General features: G+C 39.8%; 2 protein-coding genes across 6 annotated transcripts in view; one reads left to right on the top strand and one right to left on the bottom strand.

Moving 5' to 3' along the window:
- Window positions 1-20,701, top strand: part of SLC16A9 (solute carrier family 16, member 9) — an 82,609-nt gene that overhangs the window by 18,578 nt on the left and 43,330 nt on the right. For 3 of the 5 annotated variants that reach the window (XM_010839391.1, XM_010839393.1, XM_010839388.1), the window contains exon 2: window positions 15,813-16,045. In XM_010839391.1, coding sequence (XP_010837693.1) covers window positions 15,850-16,045 — 196 coding nt within the window. In that variant the 5' untranslated portion in view covers window positions 15,813-15,849. Of the gene's footprint in view, window positions 1-5,043; window positions 5,121-14,425; window positions 14,717-15,812; window positions 16,046-20,701 lie in introns of those variants that run through there. The other 2 variants (XM_010839389.1, XM_010839392.1) reach the window with 2 other exon arrangements.
- On the bottom strand, window positions 3,179-5,433 carry LOC104988166 (centromere protein W). The gene has a single exon (XM_010839387.1). The coding sequence runs from the start codon at window positions 5,214-5,216 to the stop codon at window positions 4,950-4,952; it is 267 nt and encodes an 88-aa protein (XP_010837689.1). The 5' UTR covers window positions 5,217-5,433; the 3' UTR covers window positions 3,179-4,949.

Below are 20,701 nucleotides of genomic sequence, written 5' to 3'. Positions count from 1 at the left end.
TTCGGCGCTCAGCTTTCTTCACAGTCCAGCTCTCACATCCATACATGACCACTGGAAAAAGCATAGCCTTGACTAGACAGACCTTTGTTGGCAAAGTAATGTCTCTGCTTTTCAATATGCTATCTAGGTTGGTCATAACTTTTCTTCCAAGGAGTAAATGTCTTTTAATTTCATGGCTGCAGTCACCATCTGCAGTGATTTTGAAGCCCAAACATTGGTGTTAGGGTTATTCTATTCGAAAATATATAAATCAATACATAGGAAGTTTACGTTTTTGACCCAGAAGAAGCTTACATTATTTTAAAGCTTTATGCTACTCATAAATTATCAAAAATCAGTCATAATACTTTTGACACTCTTGTAACTGCAGATGTTACACTTCTCACCCCTAAAACACATCATAGAACTAAAGTGCTTGAGAAATAGGAAAGTGAAAGAAGATGTGAAGTGATAGGAGAAGTCAAGAACTAGGTACAGGCATCATTACTTATACATCTTTTTTAAAAATTTTAGATAATAAGACTTTTAAAAATGGAGACAGGGCAGAGATGATGAAGGACAGGGGAGCCTGGCATGCTGCAGTCCATGGGGTTGCAAAGAGTCGGACACGACGGAACAACTGAACTAAAACAAATAGTTGATTTACAATGTTGTATTGGTTTCGGTTGTACAGAAAAGTGATTCAGTTTTATACTGTATATATAATATGTATGTATAAAATGTATATATATACACATATAAATATGTATGGAGCATTCAGAGTCAACAAAAGAGTCTGAAATGCAGTGCTTGGGTACAATCTCAAAAACAACAGAATGATCTGGGTTACTTTCCAAGGCAAACCATTCATCATCATAGTAATCCAAGTCTATGCCCCAACCAGTAATGCTGAAGAAGCTGAAGTTGAATGTCTCTATGAAGACCTACAGCACTTTCATCAACTAACACCAAAAAACAGATGTCCATTTCATCATAGGGGATTAGAATGCAAAAGTAGGAAGTCAAGAGATACCTGGAGTAAAAGGCAAGTTTGGCCTTGGACAAAATGAAGCATGACAAAGGCTAACAGAGTTTTGTCAAGAGAACACACTGGTCATTGCAAACACTCTCTCCCAACAACACAAGAAACAACTCTGCACATGGACATCACCAGATGGTCAATACCAAAATCAGATTGATTCTATTTTTGCAGCCAAAAATGGAGAAACTCTATACAGTCAGCAAAACACAAGACCCAGAGCTGACTGTAACTCTGACCTTGAGCTCCTTAGCAAAATTCAGGCTTAAAATAAAGAAAGGAGGGAAAGCCACTGGGCCATTCAGGTATATTATACAGTGGAAGTGGCAAATAGATTCAAGGGATTAGATCTTGTAGACAGAGTGCCTGAAGAACTAGTCAGGAGGCAGTGACAAAAACCATCCCAAGGAAAAAGAAATGCAAGAAGGCAAAGTGGTTGTGTGAGGAGGCTTTACAAATAGCTGAGGGAAGAAGAGAAGTGGAAGGCAAGGGGGAAGAACTGAATGCAGAGTTCCAGAGAATAGCAAGGACGGATAAGAAGGCCTTCTTAAAGGAACAGTGCAAAGAAATAGAGGAAAATAATAGAATGGAAAGACTAGAGATCTCTTCAAGAAAATTGGCAATATCAAGGAAGCATTTCATGTGAGGATGGTCATGATAAAGGACAGAAATGGTAAAGACTTAACAGAAGCTGAAGAGATTAAGAAGTGGCAGAAATACACTAAAGAACTATACAAAAAAGGTCTTAATGACCCAAATAAACATGATGGTGTGGTCATTCACCTACAGCCAGATATCCTGGAGTGTGAATGACGTCAGGTGGGTCTTAGGAAACATTACTACGAACCAAGCTAGTGGAAGTGATGGAATTCCAGCTGAGCTATTTCAAGTCCTTAAAAATGATGTGTTGAAGTGCTGCACTCAATATGCCAGCAAATTTGGAAGACTCAGCAGTGGCCATGGGACTGTAAAAGGTCAGTTTTCATTCCTGTCGCAAAGCAGGGCAATGCCAGAGAATGTTCCAGCTATTATTCTTAAGGAGACTGAAATAAAACCAGACCACCTTACCTGTCTCCTGAGAAACCTGTATTCAGGTCAAGAAGCAATGGTTAGAACCCCACATTGAACAACAGACTGGTTCAAAACTTGGAAAGGAGTATACATTAAGGCTGTATATTGTCACCCTGCTTATTTAACTTATATGCAGAGTACATCATGTGAAATGCCAGGCAGAATGAATCCCAAGCTGGAATCAAGATTGCCAGGAGAAATATCAACAACATCAGATATGCAGATGATATCTTTCTGATGTCTAAAAGTGAAAAGGAACTAAAGATCTTCTTGATGAAAGTGAAAAAGGAGATTGAAAAAGCTGGCTTAAAAGTCAGCATTCAAAAAATTAAGATGATGGCATCCAGTCCCATCACTTCATGGCAAATTGATGGCGAAAAGTGGAAGCAGTGACAGATTTCATTTTCTTGGTTCAAAAATCACTTTGAATGATGACTGCAGCCATGAAATTAAAAGACACTTACTCTTTGAAAGGAAAACTATGACAAAGCTAGATAGCATGTGACAAAGCAGAGTCATCACTTTGCTGACAAAAGTCCATCTAGTCAAAGCTATGGTTTTTCCAGTAGTCTTGTATGGACGGAATGTTGGGCCATAAAGAAGGTTGAGCGTGGAGGAATGGATGCTTTAGAACTGTGGTGCTGGAGAAGACTCTTGAGAGTCCCTTGGACAGCGAGGCGATCAAACCAAGCAATCCTAAAGGAAATCAACCCTGAATATTCATTGGAAGGAGTGATACTGAAGCTGAAGCTCCAATAGTTTGCCCAGTTGATGGGAACAGCCAATACATTGGAAAAGACCCTGTTGTTGGGAAAGATTGAAGGCAAAATAGAAAGATGAGATGTTTAGATAGCTTCACTGACTCTGTGGACATGAATTTGAGCAAACTCTGAGAGAGAGTGAAGGACAGGGTATCCTGATGTACTCCAGTCCATAGGGTCATGACTTAGTGACTGAACAACAACAATGAACTTTAGTATGTACAGTATTCTTGCCTGGAGAATTCCAAGGACGGGGAAGCCTGGTGGGCTGCCGTCTATGGGGTCTCACAGAGTCAGACACGACTAAAGCGACTTAGCAGCAGCAGCAGTATATATTTCTTTGTCTGTATTTTAATAAGCATAATTCACAGTAATTCACAAAGAATTATTTGCTTACCTTCTTTTTTTATCACAGCACCCAAAGACTGATTTGTTTACCTACGATTTTATTAGAATTCCCAGTTCTCAGAATCCCTTTCTCCCAAACTGTGGTAGCAGGTAATAAATGATGTATGTTTGGGGCAAAGGAACAATGGGGAAAGAACAATATGAACACTAGAACAGCTCTGGCAGAGCAGGTCTGCTCTTGAGTTTATAAAACTTGTTACCTGTATTGGAGTCAGAACTAAAACACAATTTCTAGGAACTTCTAAAAATTTAATTCTTATTGGAGTATGGTTGCTTTACAATGTTGTGTGAATTTCTGCTTTGCAGCAAAATGAATCAGTTATACTCTAGGAGCTTTTGAATGTGTTTTCTTTTGACAGAGAAAGATTCACATGTGATAAAATTCACCCACCTACTGTGTACTGTTGAGTGGATCTTATTCAAGAGTTGTGCATACTATACCAAAATCTAATTTTAAAACATTTAAAAATAATTGTAGGACTACGCTGGTGGTTCAGTGGTTAAGACTCTGAGCCCCCACTGTAGGGGATGTGGGTTTGATCCCCGGTCAGGGAGGTTCCATATGACAAAAGGTTCAGCCAATGAATAAATAAAAATAATTGTAAAACATTTTCATCACTCCAAAGAAACCTTGTCCCTTTACCAGTCATTCTCCATTTCCACTCCTCAAACTTTTCCAGAGTGGCCACTGCCTTTGCATCCCCGCCAGCAACACGGGAGGCTGTCTGTGATCTACCTCCTTGCCCATCCTTTAGAGCTGCCCACATGACTGTGGCATTAACGTGACTGAGGAAAGGTCATGAAACCCAGGCTAATTCAGACTTTTGACACTCCTCACGGATGGATGCCTAGATGAAGATAAAATCAACCTGGAATAAACTGTTTTCCCCCAGGATGTAGCCCATGATTGTAGGCCCTCAATTAAAATAAAGTAATAATTCAGCACCACATAATTTGGTAGTGATTGAGATTCAAATAAAAATTTGCTGTTTTTGCCTACTTTTGTTCAAGTAGAAAATGTATCTAGGAATCCTTAGACAGATATTTAATGGTAACATTCAAAAAGGAGTTACTAGAGAAAAATTACTGAGGCAGCTATGACTGAAAATAAGACCAAACAGTTGTAAATCACTCTGTATTTGACAAAAAATAGTGTAGAACATTTGTATACATTTCAGGGACAGGAAGCTTCTGTGTCAACATTAAGTGTTCATAAATGTCAAATACTCAATTCTGACATCCCATCCTATATCCAGGAGAATAGAAATTTTCAGCCAGTGTAGAGTTGAGGAAATAACAAAGACTTGGCATCACTTGAACAGAACTGAATGCCATCTAAGATGTTAGAGCTTAAAAGTTTTCCATGAGTGTAATGTAGACTTTCATCAACAGTCCTTTTCATTTTCTGAAGCAAATGTCTTGCAATTTACATAACTCTCCTTTTCCTTTAACAGAACAAATGATAACTGTAGGAGTACATGCTATCCTTTATACTAATGATAATCTAATTTTGTTGAATGGTGTGATTTTATTATGGTTCATTTTATTTATTGTTCTTCTTTCTTTTTTTTTTTTTCAACTAGCCAATGTTTTAATACACAATATTAACTACTTTATAAAAAGTGCTTTCATGATCTGTTACCACCTAAAATAATACATCATACAATTTTCAAATATGTGTTCTTTGACTTCTAACCTCTGCTCTTCTTTAGAATTACCTTTGCTGCAGCCAGTACATGCTCCTTTTTAATGACTCCACACTTACTCCCACAAGCATTTATCCGTGACTCTTCTGCTAATCGATGAACAAAGAGTAAACAGTTCAGATGCACCAGTAGGTCGCTACTCGTCTCCAAACGAAGGTGAGGCTTCTGTCGTTTGAAAATGCGCTTTAGAAAGCCGCGAGGAGCCTTGCGCCTTATCATCTTCCTCTGCGAGACCGTGGTGGAGAGCGCCATTCTCACCCTCGAGTTTTGGCAGCAGCCGCCTCAACTTCCTGGGTCTTCCCTGCGCAGCACTGAAGCTCACGCCAGCGAGTACACCAAGAACCCCGACTCAGACGCTCCCACCATTGTTCTTCTTTCTTGTCCGAGGGAGGTTTATAATAATATATGGGATAGATATATTTTTAAAGACCAACATTTTTTACTTTATCAGGCATTTTATTTAAATTTTAAAAAGTCATAATTTTTAAGGATACTTTCCATTTACAGTTATTACAAAATATTGGTTATATTCCCTGTGGTGTACAGTACATCCCTGAGCTTATCTTATACCCAGTTGTTTGTACCTCCTCCCCCCAACCCCTATATTGCCCTTCCTCCCCACTGCTGCTGCTGCTGCTGCTAAGTTGCTTCAGTCGTGTCCGACTCTGTGCGATCCCATAGACGGCAGCCTACCAGGCTCCCCCGTCCCTGGGATTCTCCAGGCAAGAACACAGGAGTGGGTTGCCATTTCCTTCTCCAATGCATGAAAGTGAAAAGTGAAAGGGAAGTCGCTCAGTCATGTCTGACTCTTAGCGACCCCATGGACTGCAGCCTACCAGGCTCCTCCATCCATGGGATTCTCCAGGCAAGAGTCCTGCCCACTGATAAGCACTATTAAAAGTTCTCTGTAAGTCTGCTTCCTTTTGCTGTGTTCACTAGGTGTATTTTTTAGATTCACATGTAAGTGGTATCATATAGTATTTGCCTTTCTCTGTCTGACTTATTTCTCTAAAACATAACACCCTCCAGGTCTATTCATGTCGCTGCAAATGGTAAAATTTGGCAGTTTTTTGTGGCTGGATAGTATCTCATTGTATACATACTCCACATCTTCTTTCTCCAATTATCTGTTGATGGACTCAATTAGATTACTTCCACACCTTGGCAATTGTGAGTAATGCTGCTCTGAACATTGGGATGCATGTATCTTTTCAAATTAGTGTTTTTGTCTTTTTTGGACATATACCCGATAGTAGAAATGCTGGCTCACACGCTAATCTTATTTTTATTTTTTTGAGAAACCTCAATACTGTTTTCCACAGTGACTGCACCAATTTGTGTTCCCACCAACAATGTACAAGGTTTCCTTTCCTCCACATCCTTGTCAACATTGTTATTTGTGTTCTTTTGGATGACAGCTATTCTGACATAAGTGAGGTGATGTTTAATTGTGGTTTTGATTTGCATTTCCCTGATAATTAGCAATATTGAGCACCCCTTCATGTGCCTGTTGGCCATCTGTATTTCCTCTTTGGAAAAATATTTATTTAGTCCTTCTGTCTAGTTTTTAATTGACTTGTTTTGTGTTTTTTTTGATGTTGAATTGTATGAGCTGTTTATATATGTTGAATACTAATCCCTGATCTGTCATATCATTTGTAGATATCTTCTCCCATTCAGTAGGTTGATGACTATCTTTAGTGTTATGTTTGGATTTCTTTTTCTTTTTTGTGTGTATATTTATTACAGATTTTTGGTTTGTGGTTACCATGAAGTTTTTAATATAGAAGTCTGTATTTATATGTGCCAGTTTTAAGTTACTGATCTCTTAGTTTCAAATTCATTGTAAAAACCCTGCATTTTTACTCTCCTCTCCTTATAATTACTGTCTTTGATATCATATTTTACTTTTAATTTTTTGTGTATTCCTTAACTGTTTCTTGCGAATATAGATGATTTTTACTACTTTGGTCTTTTAACCTCTCTTGGGATTCCCTGGTGGCTCAGATGGTAAAGAGTCTGCCTGTAATGCAGGAGACCTGGATTTGATCCCTGAGTCAGGAAGATCCCCTGGAGAAGGAAATGGCAACCCAGTCCAGTATTCTTGCCTGAAAAATCCCATGGACGGAGGAGCCTGGCCAACTACAGTCCATGGGTCGCAAAGAGTTGGACTCGACTGAGCGACTTCACTTTCACTTTCACTTTCACTAGATTGTAATGTGTAGATAATTTCCTACCTTTACTGTGTATTTCCTTCAGTGAGCTTTTTCATTTTGTGATTTTCTTGTTTCTAGTTCAGGCCTTTTCTTTTTCACCTAGAGAAGTTCTATGAACATATGTTGTAAAGCTGGTTTGGTGGTTCTGCACTCTTCTAGCTATTGCTTGTCTGTAAAATCTTTGATTTCCCTATCAAGTCTCTTCAAATTGTCTTTCAAAATAGCTTCTGATTTTGAGTTTTATAAGATGTCATCAGAGTCTGAAGTTAACACAGGTTAAAAGATTCCAAACTCTCAAAGAGTGTACTAGAATATACAACAATACATGTAGTATATAGAAGCATATTTTCATACAGTTATATGAACAAGAGTCCCAAACTTTGAGTATACTCATGGAACACTAGTCCAAATGTTCTGGTACTTATTGCTCTTGTTTCTTTTTTAATTTGGCTGCACTAAGTTTTAGTTGTGGCATGCAAGCTATTAGTTACAGCATGTAGGGTCTAGTTCCCTGACCAGGGAGTGAACCCCAGGCTCCCTGCATTGGGAGTGGGGAGTCTTAGCTTCTGGGCCACCAGGTAAGTCTTGATCTTGCTATATTTTTTGGGAAAAAAATCCACCATTTAGATTATATAATGGGTTATTAATGCCAGGATTTATTACAAAAAGTGTGAAAAGAATCCTTTCTTGGGGCTCTAAACTCAAGCTTCTTGGGATACTTTGCTCTTAAATTTCAGTGGAAACTGCTGTCTTTCTAATATTTTCCTCTGTAAGCCTTTGAAGATCCACTCTTTTCACTTTACACCAGAGCTGCTAAGCTTGTTCCTGATTCCAGACCCGTATTTGTCTTGATCCTCTTGCTGAGCCACCCTTTAGTGAGTTTCTACATTATTTTTTAGAACTGACCTGCTTTCCCACTTCCCTAGTTAAGACTCCACCGTCCAGTGCAGGGAGTGTGGGTTTGATCCCTGGCCCAGAAACTAAATTCCCACATGCCGTGCTTCACCCTATGCTGCTGCGGCTCAGTTGTGTCCAACTCTTTGTGACCCCATGGACTGTAGCCCCCCAGGCTCCTCTGCCCATGAAATTTTCCAGGCAAGAATACTGAAATGGGTTGCCATTTCCTACTCCAGGGGATCTTCCTGGCCCAGGGATCAAGCCCACATCTCTTGCACCTCCTGCAGGTTGGGTTGGCAGGTGGGTTCTATACCACTAGCATCACCTGGGAGACCATATCGTTGGGAATGGCCAAAAAAAAGAAAAAGAACCATTCATGAGGCCTTCCACTCCCGCTCCTGCCTTGATTGCCTGCATTTCCCTATGACTCCTAAACATTTACTGCCCACCCAACCTCTGTGGCACTTCCCCATATACTCTTGTGGATGCTTCTTACCTTCCTAATGGGCGTATAAGCTCCTAGGTGGCAAGGCCTATGCCTTATATTTCGTCTGAGGTCCCTTGGTATCTATTGCAATATAATTTAAATTGAAAGTGATCAAAAAATTTCTGGAATGAGGATCCCATTTTTATAACACAGCATTTCTGTAAATATTAGGATAAACAGGCCTAGTGGAAATTTCAGTGACTTAATTTTTGGTTACCTTTTATTGGAATATAGCTGCTTTACAGCAAAGTGAATCCATCATATGTATACATAGATTCCCTCCTTTTTGGATTTTCTTCATTTAGTTGCTCCCAGAAAGCACTGAGTAGAGTTCCCTGAGCTATACCGTGGGTTCTGATTAGTAATCTATTTTGTACACAGTACAAATAGTGTGTATACGACAGTCTCAATCTCCCAATTTGCCCCACCTCCCTTTTCCCTCTCTTGGTGTCCATATGTTTGTTCTGTACATCCGCGTCTCTATTTCTTTTTTTTTTTTTCCACGTCTCTATTTCTGTTTTGCAAATAAAGTTCATCTATACCATTTTTCTAGGTTCCATATGTATGTATTAATATATAATATTTCAATTAATTTAAGCTGTTTATTCACAAGAATACCAGGGAAGACATTTTATCATATTGGATCATAAGCTATGAAGAAGAATTAGTAAGATGAAATTTTCAGAAAAAAATGGTAATTCCTATCTATATTTCCTTATTTTGTGGTCATAGACTGTACACCTAAGGTTAACCTTTGACCCAAACAGGATTAAGCTGGGTGTGGATAGTTAAAATAATCAACTTGAAATTACTGCACACTCACAGCATGTTTATTCTGTTGCACTTAAAAGAAACAAATGCCAGCTAACTTGAAATAATTTACTAGGTTAGCTCTGAGAATGAAATGGAAGGCTGGAGGAACCAGGCCTGGGTATCCCTTGGGAGCCAAGGTAGTAGGATTAGACAGAGGCTTTCTTTAATGCACTGCCACTAGGATCAATAAATCCCAGATATTTTTCTTTTATTAGAACTTGCACTCAAGTTCAGGATCCTGGGGAAGAGGTCCTACTGGCCTTGCTTGGTTCAGGTTCTACTTTATAGGTCAAGATCAAAGACCTCTTGATTAACAGTCCCACCAACCATCTATCCATGAGGAAAGACCCCCCAAGTGCTCCAAAGAAAATTGGTTACCATTACAACAAAGAGGAAAGGCTAGTCTAGTTGTGAAGTCACCTTATGGAATATAGAAAATCAGAAAAAGCAGGTGAGAGACATCTAAAGGATAGCAGATTACAGAAGAAAGATGTTGCCCTGACAGAAAATAAAAAATCACTAAATGGTATTTTTCACCATGTTCTGTTCAGACTACCTGTGTCTCAAATTCTGAGACAATGAACAGTCAGAAGCTCTTAGCCAACTCTTTAAAAAAGTTGTCATTCTAGTCCCGGTTGATACATATGGGAGCTTTGTATTTCAAAGATTTGCTCTCCCAAACATTTACTGTGAGAAGAATTTCTCTGGCTCCTGTCCTATGTGTTGAAATGTCACTCAAGGCAAGGCAAAGCAAAGCAAGGCATGGCCACAGGTATTTGGTGTATAAAGGCATTTCTGTCTACTTCAGTTTGAAAACTTGCAAGGGAGATACTCCTTACCTTTTCACTCCCCTTCCCTTTCCCTCCAGAAAACTCTGACTTTTTTTAAGATCATGGTGCTTTGCCTTTGTAAATGTGTACTTTTCCTGGACACCTGTACCTTGAAGATTTAAATGAAGGACAATCTCTTATACATTAAAAAAAAATTATTTATTTGTTTATTTATGACCGTGTGGCTCAGAGGGTAGAGCGTCTGCCTGCAATGCAGGAGACCTGGGTTCGATCCCTGGGTCAGGAAGATCCCCTGGAGAAGGAAATAGCAACCCACTCCAGTACTCTTGCCTGGAAAATCCCATGGACAGAGAAGCCTGGTAGGCTACAGTCCATGGGATCGCAAAGAGTCGGACACGACTGAGCGATTGCTTGCTTGCTTGTGCTGGGTCTTCGTGGCTGCGTGGGCTTTTCTCTAGTTGCAGCAAGCGAGGACTACTCTTGAGTTGTTGTGTGCAGGCTTCTCATTGCAGTGGCTTATCTTGTTCTGGAGCAGGGACTCTCAGGTGCGTGGGCTTCGGTAGCTGGGGCTCCCAGGCTCAAGAGCACAGGCTCAGTACTTTTGGCCCACAGGTTTAGTTGCTCCTTGGCATGTGAAATCTTCCAGGATCAGGGATCAAACCTGTGTCTCCAGCATTTGCAGACAGATTATTTACCACTGAGCCGCCAGGGAAGCCCTGCATTTGGTTTTTTATACAACCTTTTGGCTTCATTAGGTATTTGGTTGTTGAAGTCATACATTACCTGGTTTACGGAATTAAGACTATTTTTTCTTTAAAAGGTACTCTAAATAGGAATTGCAGACACCACTATGTTGTCTCTAGAAGGAACAGAATTTATTATTTACTTTTACAATAGAGTAGGTACTGGAGAGAATAGACTTCTCAGGTAGGGGCATATCTGAATACTTCAAAGGATTTTCATATTTGCAAGTATTCTGTCTGCTAACACAGTCATGTGGTCTGAAAGACTAAATTTTAGACTCTACAGTTTTGTGCACAAATTGTAATATTTCTTGGTTTTCAGTTATGAAATATTGAAAGTTAATTTGTACAAAAAGCTGTGGCAGGTGGTGACGTGATTTTTGCCCAGTACTTTGAATGTCAAAGTGAAGAAATTCACCGAGTCGCAGGTAAATTGATGGGTATAGCTATGGCTCTCTTGAAAAAGTGAAAGTGCAGTCGCTCAGTCGTGTCCAACTCTTTGCGACCCCATGGATTATAGCCTACCAGGCTCCTCTGTCCATAAGATTTTCCAGCCAAGAGTACTGGAGTGGGTTGCCATTTCCTTCTCCAGGGGATCTTCCTGACTCAGGGATCGAACCCAGTTCTCCTGCATTGTAGGCAGAGGCTTTATTGTCTGAGCCACCAGGAAGTCTCTTTTAAGGTAGCCAAATTCCTCACCATATAATTAGGGACATGCATGAATGGAAGAATGATATTCCTACTCTCTTCACCTATTTGTTGATGAAACTACAGCCAAGAGAATGGTTTGGCAAAATCTGTGGATGAAGAAGACTCTTTGAACCTGACTGTGAAACTGGAATGGTGAAGGGAGACCGAAGGTAAAGATGCCTGGGAGGCCCTGTTGAGGGCGGGAAGCTCAGGCCTTGGGCCTCCAAATCCATTACCATATAGACTACTTCAGAATTTATAAAGAATGAATGTTTTCAAATTTTTTTAAAATATAATTTTGATACCAAAACCCAGTCAAAACTAAAAACAAGAGACAAATCTCACTTACGACTTTAACCCTCCCCCAAAGAGACTGACATAATCAAAATAGAGCATGAACCAGGGAAGTTTTAGTCTACTAATTCAAGGATGATTCAATAGTAGAAAATAGAGATTTTATTAATATTAAAAAGAGAAAAAAATCACAATCATCTCCATATGCACTGGAAATGCATTTGAGAAAAACATAATACACATTCTTTATAATAACACTTGAAAGTAGAAACTTTTGTCCTTAAGTTTGTGGAATATATCTATCTGAGCCTCAGAAGCAATACCATGGCACTTGAAGGCTTTTCCATTAAAGTTAGAAACTGGACAAAGAAAAATACTCTGATTATTTAACATTATTCTGTATGCCTTGTCTCACACAAAGGCAAAAAAAAGATTAGACATATGAGAATCCAAAGTAAGGGGTTTGTAGATGGCTATATGACTGTATTATATTATCAGTTGTATATACCCAAGAAAATCATCGAAGAATCTAATTCAAACAAGAGATTTTATAGTAAGGTAGTAGAATCCAAAATTAACATACAGATAGTAATAGCTTTTATACATACAAACAGAGGTAAAGAAATAAACCTAATTATAATGTTAGCAAAAAGAATAAACTATATAAAAATAAAAAGAAACATTGAGGAAAACTTTAATAAACACTAGAACACAAAATAGATTGGACAAATGCAAAGATATGAAATGGAAAGTAGACTCAACATCATAAAAGGAATTTTCCCCCTTAAATCAATTTATAATTTAATTCAGTCATAATGAAAGCACTATCAGATGTTAGAATCAAACTGATTCAGAAGTTCATATAAAAAAGTAAACAAACAAGTGAAAATCACTCAGTCATGTCCAGCTCTTTGGAACCCCATGGGCTAAACAGTCCATGGAATTCTCCAGACTGGAATACTGGAGTGGGTAGCCTTTCTGTTCTCCAGGGGATCTTCCCAACTCAGGGGTCAAACCCAGGTCTCCCACATTGCAGGCAGATTCTTTACCAGCTGAGCCACAAGGGAAGCCCAAGAATACTGGAGTGGGTAGCCTATCTCTTCTCCAACAGATCTTCCTGACCCAGGAATCAAACTGGGGTCTCCTGCATTGCAGGTGGATTCTTTACCAACTGAGCTATGAGGGAAGCCCAAACAAACAAGAGCCAAGACAATATTGAAAAGGTGTGCAGTGATAGACAGGAAAGAAAGTATTTGCACTGAAACTTGAAATATATTAAAAATGCTTAAGGAATAATTCTCTGGTGCTCAAGTGGTTAATTCTTTGCACTGTCACTGCTGTGGGTGCGGGTTCAAGCCCTGGTCAGGAAACTAAGATCCCGAAGGCCACATGGATGGGCCCAAAGAAAGAGAAAGACTTAATAGTTAAACAAATTTGATAATGATGGGTGACTAGACAGATCATTGGAACAGAAAGAAAAATCCAGAAACACCCATATATACCCAAGAATTAGATAAGAATTACAACTGACTTTTCACCTATGAGACAACACATATCATTCAGAGAATGCTGAGAAATGCAAGTTAAAGCCAACAAATTGACAAAAATCCTGAAGTTTCACCACACACCCAAAGTTGCTGGGGCTCAGATAAATTGGTTTAATCCCTTGAAGTCAATTTGCTAATACTAATTACAATTACAAATCTATATTTGTAGTTGGCTCAGCAATTCTTTTCAGATATGTATAAAGATATATGTGAATGTGAGGTTATTTATTACAGCATTGTTTTTGTTTGGGAGCAGTGGTTAAAGAATTTAGAATTACTGGAACACAACGTAGCTGAAAGAAAGGAGTGAGGATGGTTATTACGCATTGATGTGAAAGATCTTCAAGGTATTTTTCAAGTGAGAAAAAGCAAGACACATACCAATATAAATATAACATGCTATTTTTTGTGTGTCTAAAAAAATTAGAGGGAATCTATATTTGAGTTAGCTTAGACCCGGGTTCGATCCCTGGGTTGGGAAGATCCCCTGGAGAAGGAAATGGCAATCCACTCCAGTACTATTGCCTGGAAAATCCCATAGACAGAGGAGCCTGGTAGGCAACAGTCCATGGGTTCGCAAAGAGTTGGACACGACTTAGCGACAGGGCTATAAGGCTATGTATTTATGTTAATTCTGTGTGAGTGTGTGCTAAGATGCTTCAGTTCTAGAAAGATACAAGAGAAACAAGAAGCGTTGGTTACCTTTGAAGGGTATGGAAATTAGACAGGAACTAGGTAGAGGGAGACTGTATATCGTCTGTCATTTTTTTTTTCCATTTTGAACCAAATGAATGTTTTGTTGAAAAGAGGATATCTAAGACTATTTGCTTGTTTTTGCTTGTTATATTCATAAAGAAACTCTTGAAGGGGACTTCCCTGGTAGTCCAGTGGTTAAGAATCTACCTGCCAATGTAGGGGACACGGATTCCATCCCTGATCTGGGAAGATCCCACGTGCCATGGAGCAACTAAGCCCGTGTGCCATAACCACTAAGCCTGTGCTCTAGAGCCGGGGAGCAGGAGCCACAATTACTGCAACCCAAGTCTGGAGCCTGTACTCTGCAGCGAGAGAAGCTCCTGCACTGAGAAGCCTGCGCAAGGAAGACCAAGTGCAAAAAAATAAATGAATATATTCTTTTGAAAAAAAGGAAACTCTGGAGGGATACTTGAGTTGGTGAACATTGTGCCGTGCTGCCTAACCTCCCTCCAGACCCCCTTTAGGAATGAAAGGTTTCTTGCCCCTGAAACTGAAGGGCTGCTGACAGATGGCTTCAGGTAACAGCCCCCAGGGGTAATGGTTGCCCCTTTTGAATAGAGTCACCACACCCGAGGTCACGCCCCCTTCCCAGGGGACCTGCAATTGGTGAGTTATCAACATGGGGCTGTGAAGGGCCAGCTCCTCTTGCCCCACTCAGGGCAACTCTGAGAGGTCAGCTGGCTTTGGAAATCTCCTTAGCCCTTAACTCGGTATGGTGGCTTGCCTTCTCTTGCTGCTCTCTGTTCTCTTCCATTGAGAACACTTTTAATAAACCTGCTCTTGCTAAGAGTCTTCTTCATGGGGAACTCAACATGCAACAAGAATCCAAAACAGTCATTTCCTGTGGCTGGCTTGGGGTGGGAACCTGGTGAGTGGGGATAAATTTGGGAAGGAGACTTTCCACTCTATGCCTTTTTAAAAAATTTTGAAGTGTAGTTGATTTACAGTGTCATGTTATACAGCACTGTGATTGAGTTGTACATATATTGTGTGTGTGTGTGTGTGTATATATGTATATATACACCTACATTTGTATATACATACACACACATATATATATTCTTTTTAGATTCTTCCCCTTATAGGTTATTACAAAATATTGATTATAGTTCTCCATGCTATACAGTAGGTGCCTGTTGGTTATCTACTTTATATATAGGAGTCAGACACAACTGATCGACTTCACTTTCCCTTTTCACTTTCATGCATTGGAGAAGGAAATGGCAACCCAATCCAGTGTTCTTGCCTGGAGAATCCCAGGGGCGGGGGAGCCTGGTGGGCTGCTGTCTATGGGGTCGCACAGAGTCGGACATGACTGAAGCGACTTAGCAGTAGCAGCAGTGCATATGTGTTTATTCCGAACTCCTAATGTATCCTTTTTATAATATAAAAAACATTTTTTGGAAACATGTGGATATAGTACTTATTCAAATCAGAAATAAAAATTTTAAAGTTAACTTGATATGTCAGTGATCTCTTATCCTTTTCCTTGTGTATTTTTAGGGAACTTTTTAATATTTTAATTTAAGAGGAGCTATTTTAAATCTAAAATACCATGCCTTACCATACTCTAAATATGCTTTTTCTTTTTTCTTTTTTTCTTTTTTTGCGTAGGACCCAGTGAGAGACGCCTGCTTGACTTCACGTTACAATGGAATTTAAAAAGCCACCCGATGGTGGCTGGGGCTGGGTGATTGTGGTTGTCTCCTTCTTTACTCAGTTTTTGTGTTATGGGTCACCGTTAGCTGTTGGTGTCTTGTACATAGAATGGCTGGACGCCTTTGGTGAAGGAAAAGGAAAAACGGCCTGGATTGGATCCCTTGCAAGTGGAGTTGGCTTGCTTGCGAGTAAGTGGATAACTTTGTGCTTCTCCTCACTCATTAATCGTTTAATTACGTAATTGTTTCCTGGCTCATTAACACTGTACAAGGCATAGGAGGCTACAATTTTTTTTTTAAGTATAATACCTACTTTTCTGCTTTCACTGAGATTATAAACCTCTCCTTCACTGTTATAGTGTGTCTGACAGTCATGTCTGACTTTTTGCGACTCTATGGACTGTAGCCCACCAGGCTTCTCTGTCCATGGGGATTTCTAGGCCAGAACAGTACAGTGGGTTGCCATTTCCTTCTCCAGGAGATCTTCCTGACCCAGGGACCAAACCCAAGTCTCTCGAATTGCAGACAGATTCTTTAACATCTGAGCTACCAGGGAAGCCCTCACAGTACTAAATCGTGTGAAAATACAGAAATTCCATAAGATATTGAAGAATTCATAATTTTATTCATTTATTTGCTGCTGTGTACTAGGCATTGATGCTGGATATGAAAGGATGAATGGCTAACACATCATTTATTTCTGTCTTAAAGAGGTTCAGTCTAGTAAGACACAAATACTTCCACAAGTAAGAAAGATACAAGGGTGTGAGGACAGTGATCCACGTCTGTCCGATGAATGCTGGTGACCAAAAGGCCAAATGTTTTGCATTAGTCCTGGAAACAGTTCCTCTGTGATTCATAGTTACTCCTCTCTGATTCAGATATACTGTGATCAAATTGCATGTCCTACATTTGTGTCACCTTCTTAAGAAAAATTTGACATGGCAAAGGATAGTCCCATCTCACAATGATGATGCCATTAAGGATTTAAATGCAGTGTTATGTATGTGATGCATTTTGTGTGACCTTTATGTAATGTATCCAGAAGTAATATTCTTGATTAGCACTTATCAAGTATGGTACAATAGTGATTCTTAACATCTTTAGAGAGCGTAGTGGAGGGGCTTTTTTTTTTAAGGGTTATATGCACTTCAATTTCTAGAGTTGCAGTTTGAACTCCGCAGTATATTTAGTGATTGTCAGTCTAACTTACTTGGAATTGGTTAAGAACAGACATGCTAAAACGTAGCCCTGGAGTCTCTTTCTGTGCTTTGAACTTGACATGATGATTCATTGAGCAAATCACAATCTGTTCTTATGGGAAAATAAGGACAACGCATGTGGTGATTTATAAGATCTTTTTGCAGCTCTACAATGATTTCCAAAGAAAATGCAATGGCTATTCCTTCTTTTAAATTTGTTGTCTTTCCTGATCACTAAAGGGGACTTCTTAGAACAAAATAAAACATAAACAGTTGCTTCCAACTGATTCATTACCTTGTTAAATTAAAAACAAGACTTGAAAAACAATGCTGGATCATCTGGCCATGTCAGATAAGATAACTAAGCATAACTAAACAAATGAAAATAACACTCATTATAAGCTTAAGAAAAACAGGAAACATTTGCCAAGATTTGTTTGAAAGAATTTTTCAAAATGTGGGCTGTTTGTAAAGCTGTCAGAGGACAAGTGAATGGTGGTTGATATGTTTGAGAGTATAATTTTTAGAAAATGATCTGGTGAGAAGAGAATTTTTAAATGTTTTCCAATTAGTCATCATTTCTATTAGCAAATTCAAAGTTAAATAGGAATGCAATTACTTGCCTTCCAGCCAGAGTCAAAGGGTAATTGAAATACTACCTCTATTAGCACATACCTGGAGAATAGCTCTTTTTCATGAAGTTTGTCCAGGTAGGACTTGAGAGTTTGAGGGTTCAGGGAAGCTAAGATCATCTTAGGGATGGGTAGGGTGGTCAGAGCTGACGTTGAGATTCTGAACTGTGGCTCTCCACTTTCTGCAGGTTCCCCAGTGAATGATTAGTTTGTCTCAGGGCCACGAGCAGCCCTCTTCACTTATAGGCAGGACCAGATACGTAATTTGCAAGCCCATGTGCGAAATGAAAATTCAGGACCTTCTGTTAAAAAAGTTAAGAATTTCCAGATAGCAAGAGCAGGGCAGCAGACCAAGTGCATGGCCTCTTTTAAAGCCAAGTCCTGTCCCGCTGGTTGGGCTGGAGAGAGAGCATCCCACTGAATGTCCAGGGAGTGAACAAGTACTGAGGGAAATGTTGGGCTGAAGTCAGAGTTAGTCTGAGCCCTGGCTCCACTACCCTGTAGCTGAGGGACCACATGCAAGTCACTTATCTTCAGTGTCTACAGCTAGATGAGGAGACACTTAGACCAGCTAATCAAAACTTTTGAAGATAAGCGTAGACTGTGGAGACCAGAGGGTTCCAGAATGAGGAAGCAGTGAGAAGAAAATGCTGACAGGAGACCTAAGACTTACGGGTGTGTGTGTGTGTGTGTGTGCGTATGTGTGCATTTGCACGTGCCTGTGTGCACTTTAGTTAGTGGTCACTGAATATCCACGTTGTTGGCCTCTCTTGGCTCTTTATAGCACAAATTAGAGGACAAATCCTGAGAGCTATGGTAATACAATGTGAGCGAGAGGTGTTGAGCAGTGTTTGAGCCACATTCAGCTTCTACTTCGTCTACCACTTTGTCCTACGCAGAAACAAACAGATCGGTACTACCTTGGAAACAGGAAAAGTACACCTCACGATGTTTATCAGTGATTCTTTTTCTTTTAACTCTATTAACTTACTTACTCTTGGCTGTGCCGAGTCTTCGCTGCTGCACATGAGCTTTCTCTAGTTGGTGGAGAGTGGAGACTACTTTCCGACTTCTCATTGCAGTAGCTTCTCTTGCTGCGGAGCTCGGGCTCAGCAGTTGTGGGGCACAGGCTTAGTTGTCCCGTGGAATGTGAGATCTTCCCGGAACAGGGATAGAACCCATGTCCCTTGTCTTGGCAGGTGGATTCTGGACCAGTGGACCACCAGGGAAGTCCTATCAGTGATACTAAAATAGGGAGATAATCAGAATCATTGGCAGAAAATTTCAGCATATAAACGCCTAGATTAGACCTTAGGTATTCTAATTCAGTTTATAATGGGGCCCACATACATGATTTTTTTTTCAAGAAGCTTCCAAAGTGATTTTCAAGTTGGAACTACCACTGGCTTAAGCCCTCTCCACTTATATTTCATTCTGGCACTTTTTTGATGTTTTTCAAATATATGATTGCTGTTGACTTATTTAGAAAGAGAAACACTGTAGGTTTGTGCTTGAATGTGTCACTGTGCTCATTCTGTCTAAATCATGACAAATAAATTGTGTCCAGTGTCTGCAGTCTGGTGTTTGCATCCTTTTTGATAAAAATTAATATAATTTGTACATATATATGTGTGTGTATGCATATATGTATTTATATAAGTACATCTTTGATAGTTGTTCTTCAAATTTAGGAGCATATATGAATTACTTGAGCTTTAAAAAGCCCATTTCTTACTCATCAGTGCTGTGAGGGTGGAGATGGTCCCAAGAATCTTCATTTTTTATCATTAAAAAAATATATATGTATTTATTTATTTATTTGGCTGCTCAGGTATTAGCTGAGGCACACTGGATCTCTGATCTTTGTTGCTACATGTGGGATCTGGTTCCCTGAGCAGGGATCAGGCCTGGGCTCCCTGCGTTGGGAGTGCAGAGTCTTAGCCACTAGACCACTAGGGAAGTCCTAGGAATCTTCATCCTAACTAGCTCCCCAGATGATTCTTCTGCAGCAAGTTATATCATAGCCAAGAAACACGAGTTGTTTTCTTTACCCAGTTTTGTCCAGAGAAGGTCTGGTAGGTGTCATCCTTGACCAATTTTGTGATCCAACCTCTGGAGATGACAGCTGAGCAAGTGTATCTACACACGGACATCACCCGATGGCCAACACCAAAATCAGATTGATTATATTCTTTGCCGCCGAAGGTGGAGAAGCTCTATACAGTCAGCAAAAACAAGACCAGGAGCTGACTGTGGCTCAGATCATGAACTCCTTATTGCCAAATTCAGACTTAAATTGAAGAAAGTGGGGGAAACCACTAGACCATCCAGGTATGACCTAAATCAAATTTCTTATGACTACACAGTAGAAGTGAGAAAGAGATTTAAGGGACTAGATCTGGTAGACAGAGTACCTGATGAACTATGGACGGAGGTTCGTGACATTGTACAGGAGACAGGGATCAAGACCATCCCCAAGAAAAAGAAATGCAAAAAAGCAAAATGGCTGTCTAAGGGGGCCATACAAATAGCTGTGAAAAGAAGAGAAGTGAAAAGCAAAGGAGAAAAGGAAAGATATAAGCATCTAAATACAGAGTTCCAAAGAATAGCAAGATAAGACAGCCTTCCTCAGCGATCAGTGCAAAGAAATAGAGGAAAACAGTAGAATGGGAAACACTAGAAATCTCTTCAAGAAAATTAGAGATACCAAGGGAACATTTCATGCAAAGATGGGCTCAATAAAGGACAGAAATGGTATGGACCTAACAGAAGCCAAGGATATTAAGAAGAGGTGGCAAGAATACACAAAACTATACAAAAAAGATCTTTATGACCCAGATAATCACGGCGGTATGATCACTCACCTAGAGCCAGACATCCTGGAATGTGAAGTCCAGTGGGCCTTAGGAAGCATCACTACAAACAAAGCTAGTGGAGGTGATGGAATTCCAGTTGAGCTATTCCAAATCCTGAAAGATGATGCTGTGAAAGTGCTACACTCCATATGCCAG

Source organism: Bison bison, unplaced genomic scaffold, assembly GCF_000754665.1.
Source record: "Bison bison bison isolate TAMUID 2011002044 unplaced genomic scaffold, Bison_UMD1.0 scf7180017864116, whole genome shotgun sequence".
Lineage (NCBI taxonomy): Eukaryota > Metazoa > Chordata > Mammalia > Artiodactyla > Bovidae > Bison > Bison bison.
Note: the sequence above shows the minus strand (reverse complement) of the source record. Positions and strands in the feature narration are given on the sequence as shown.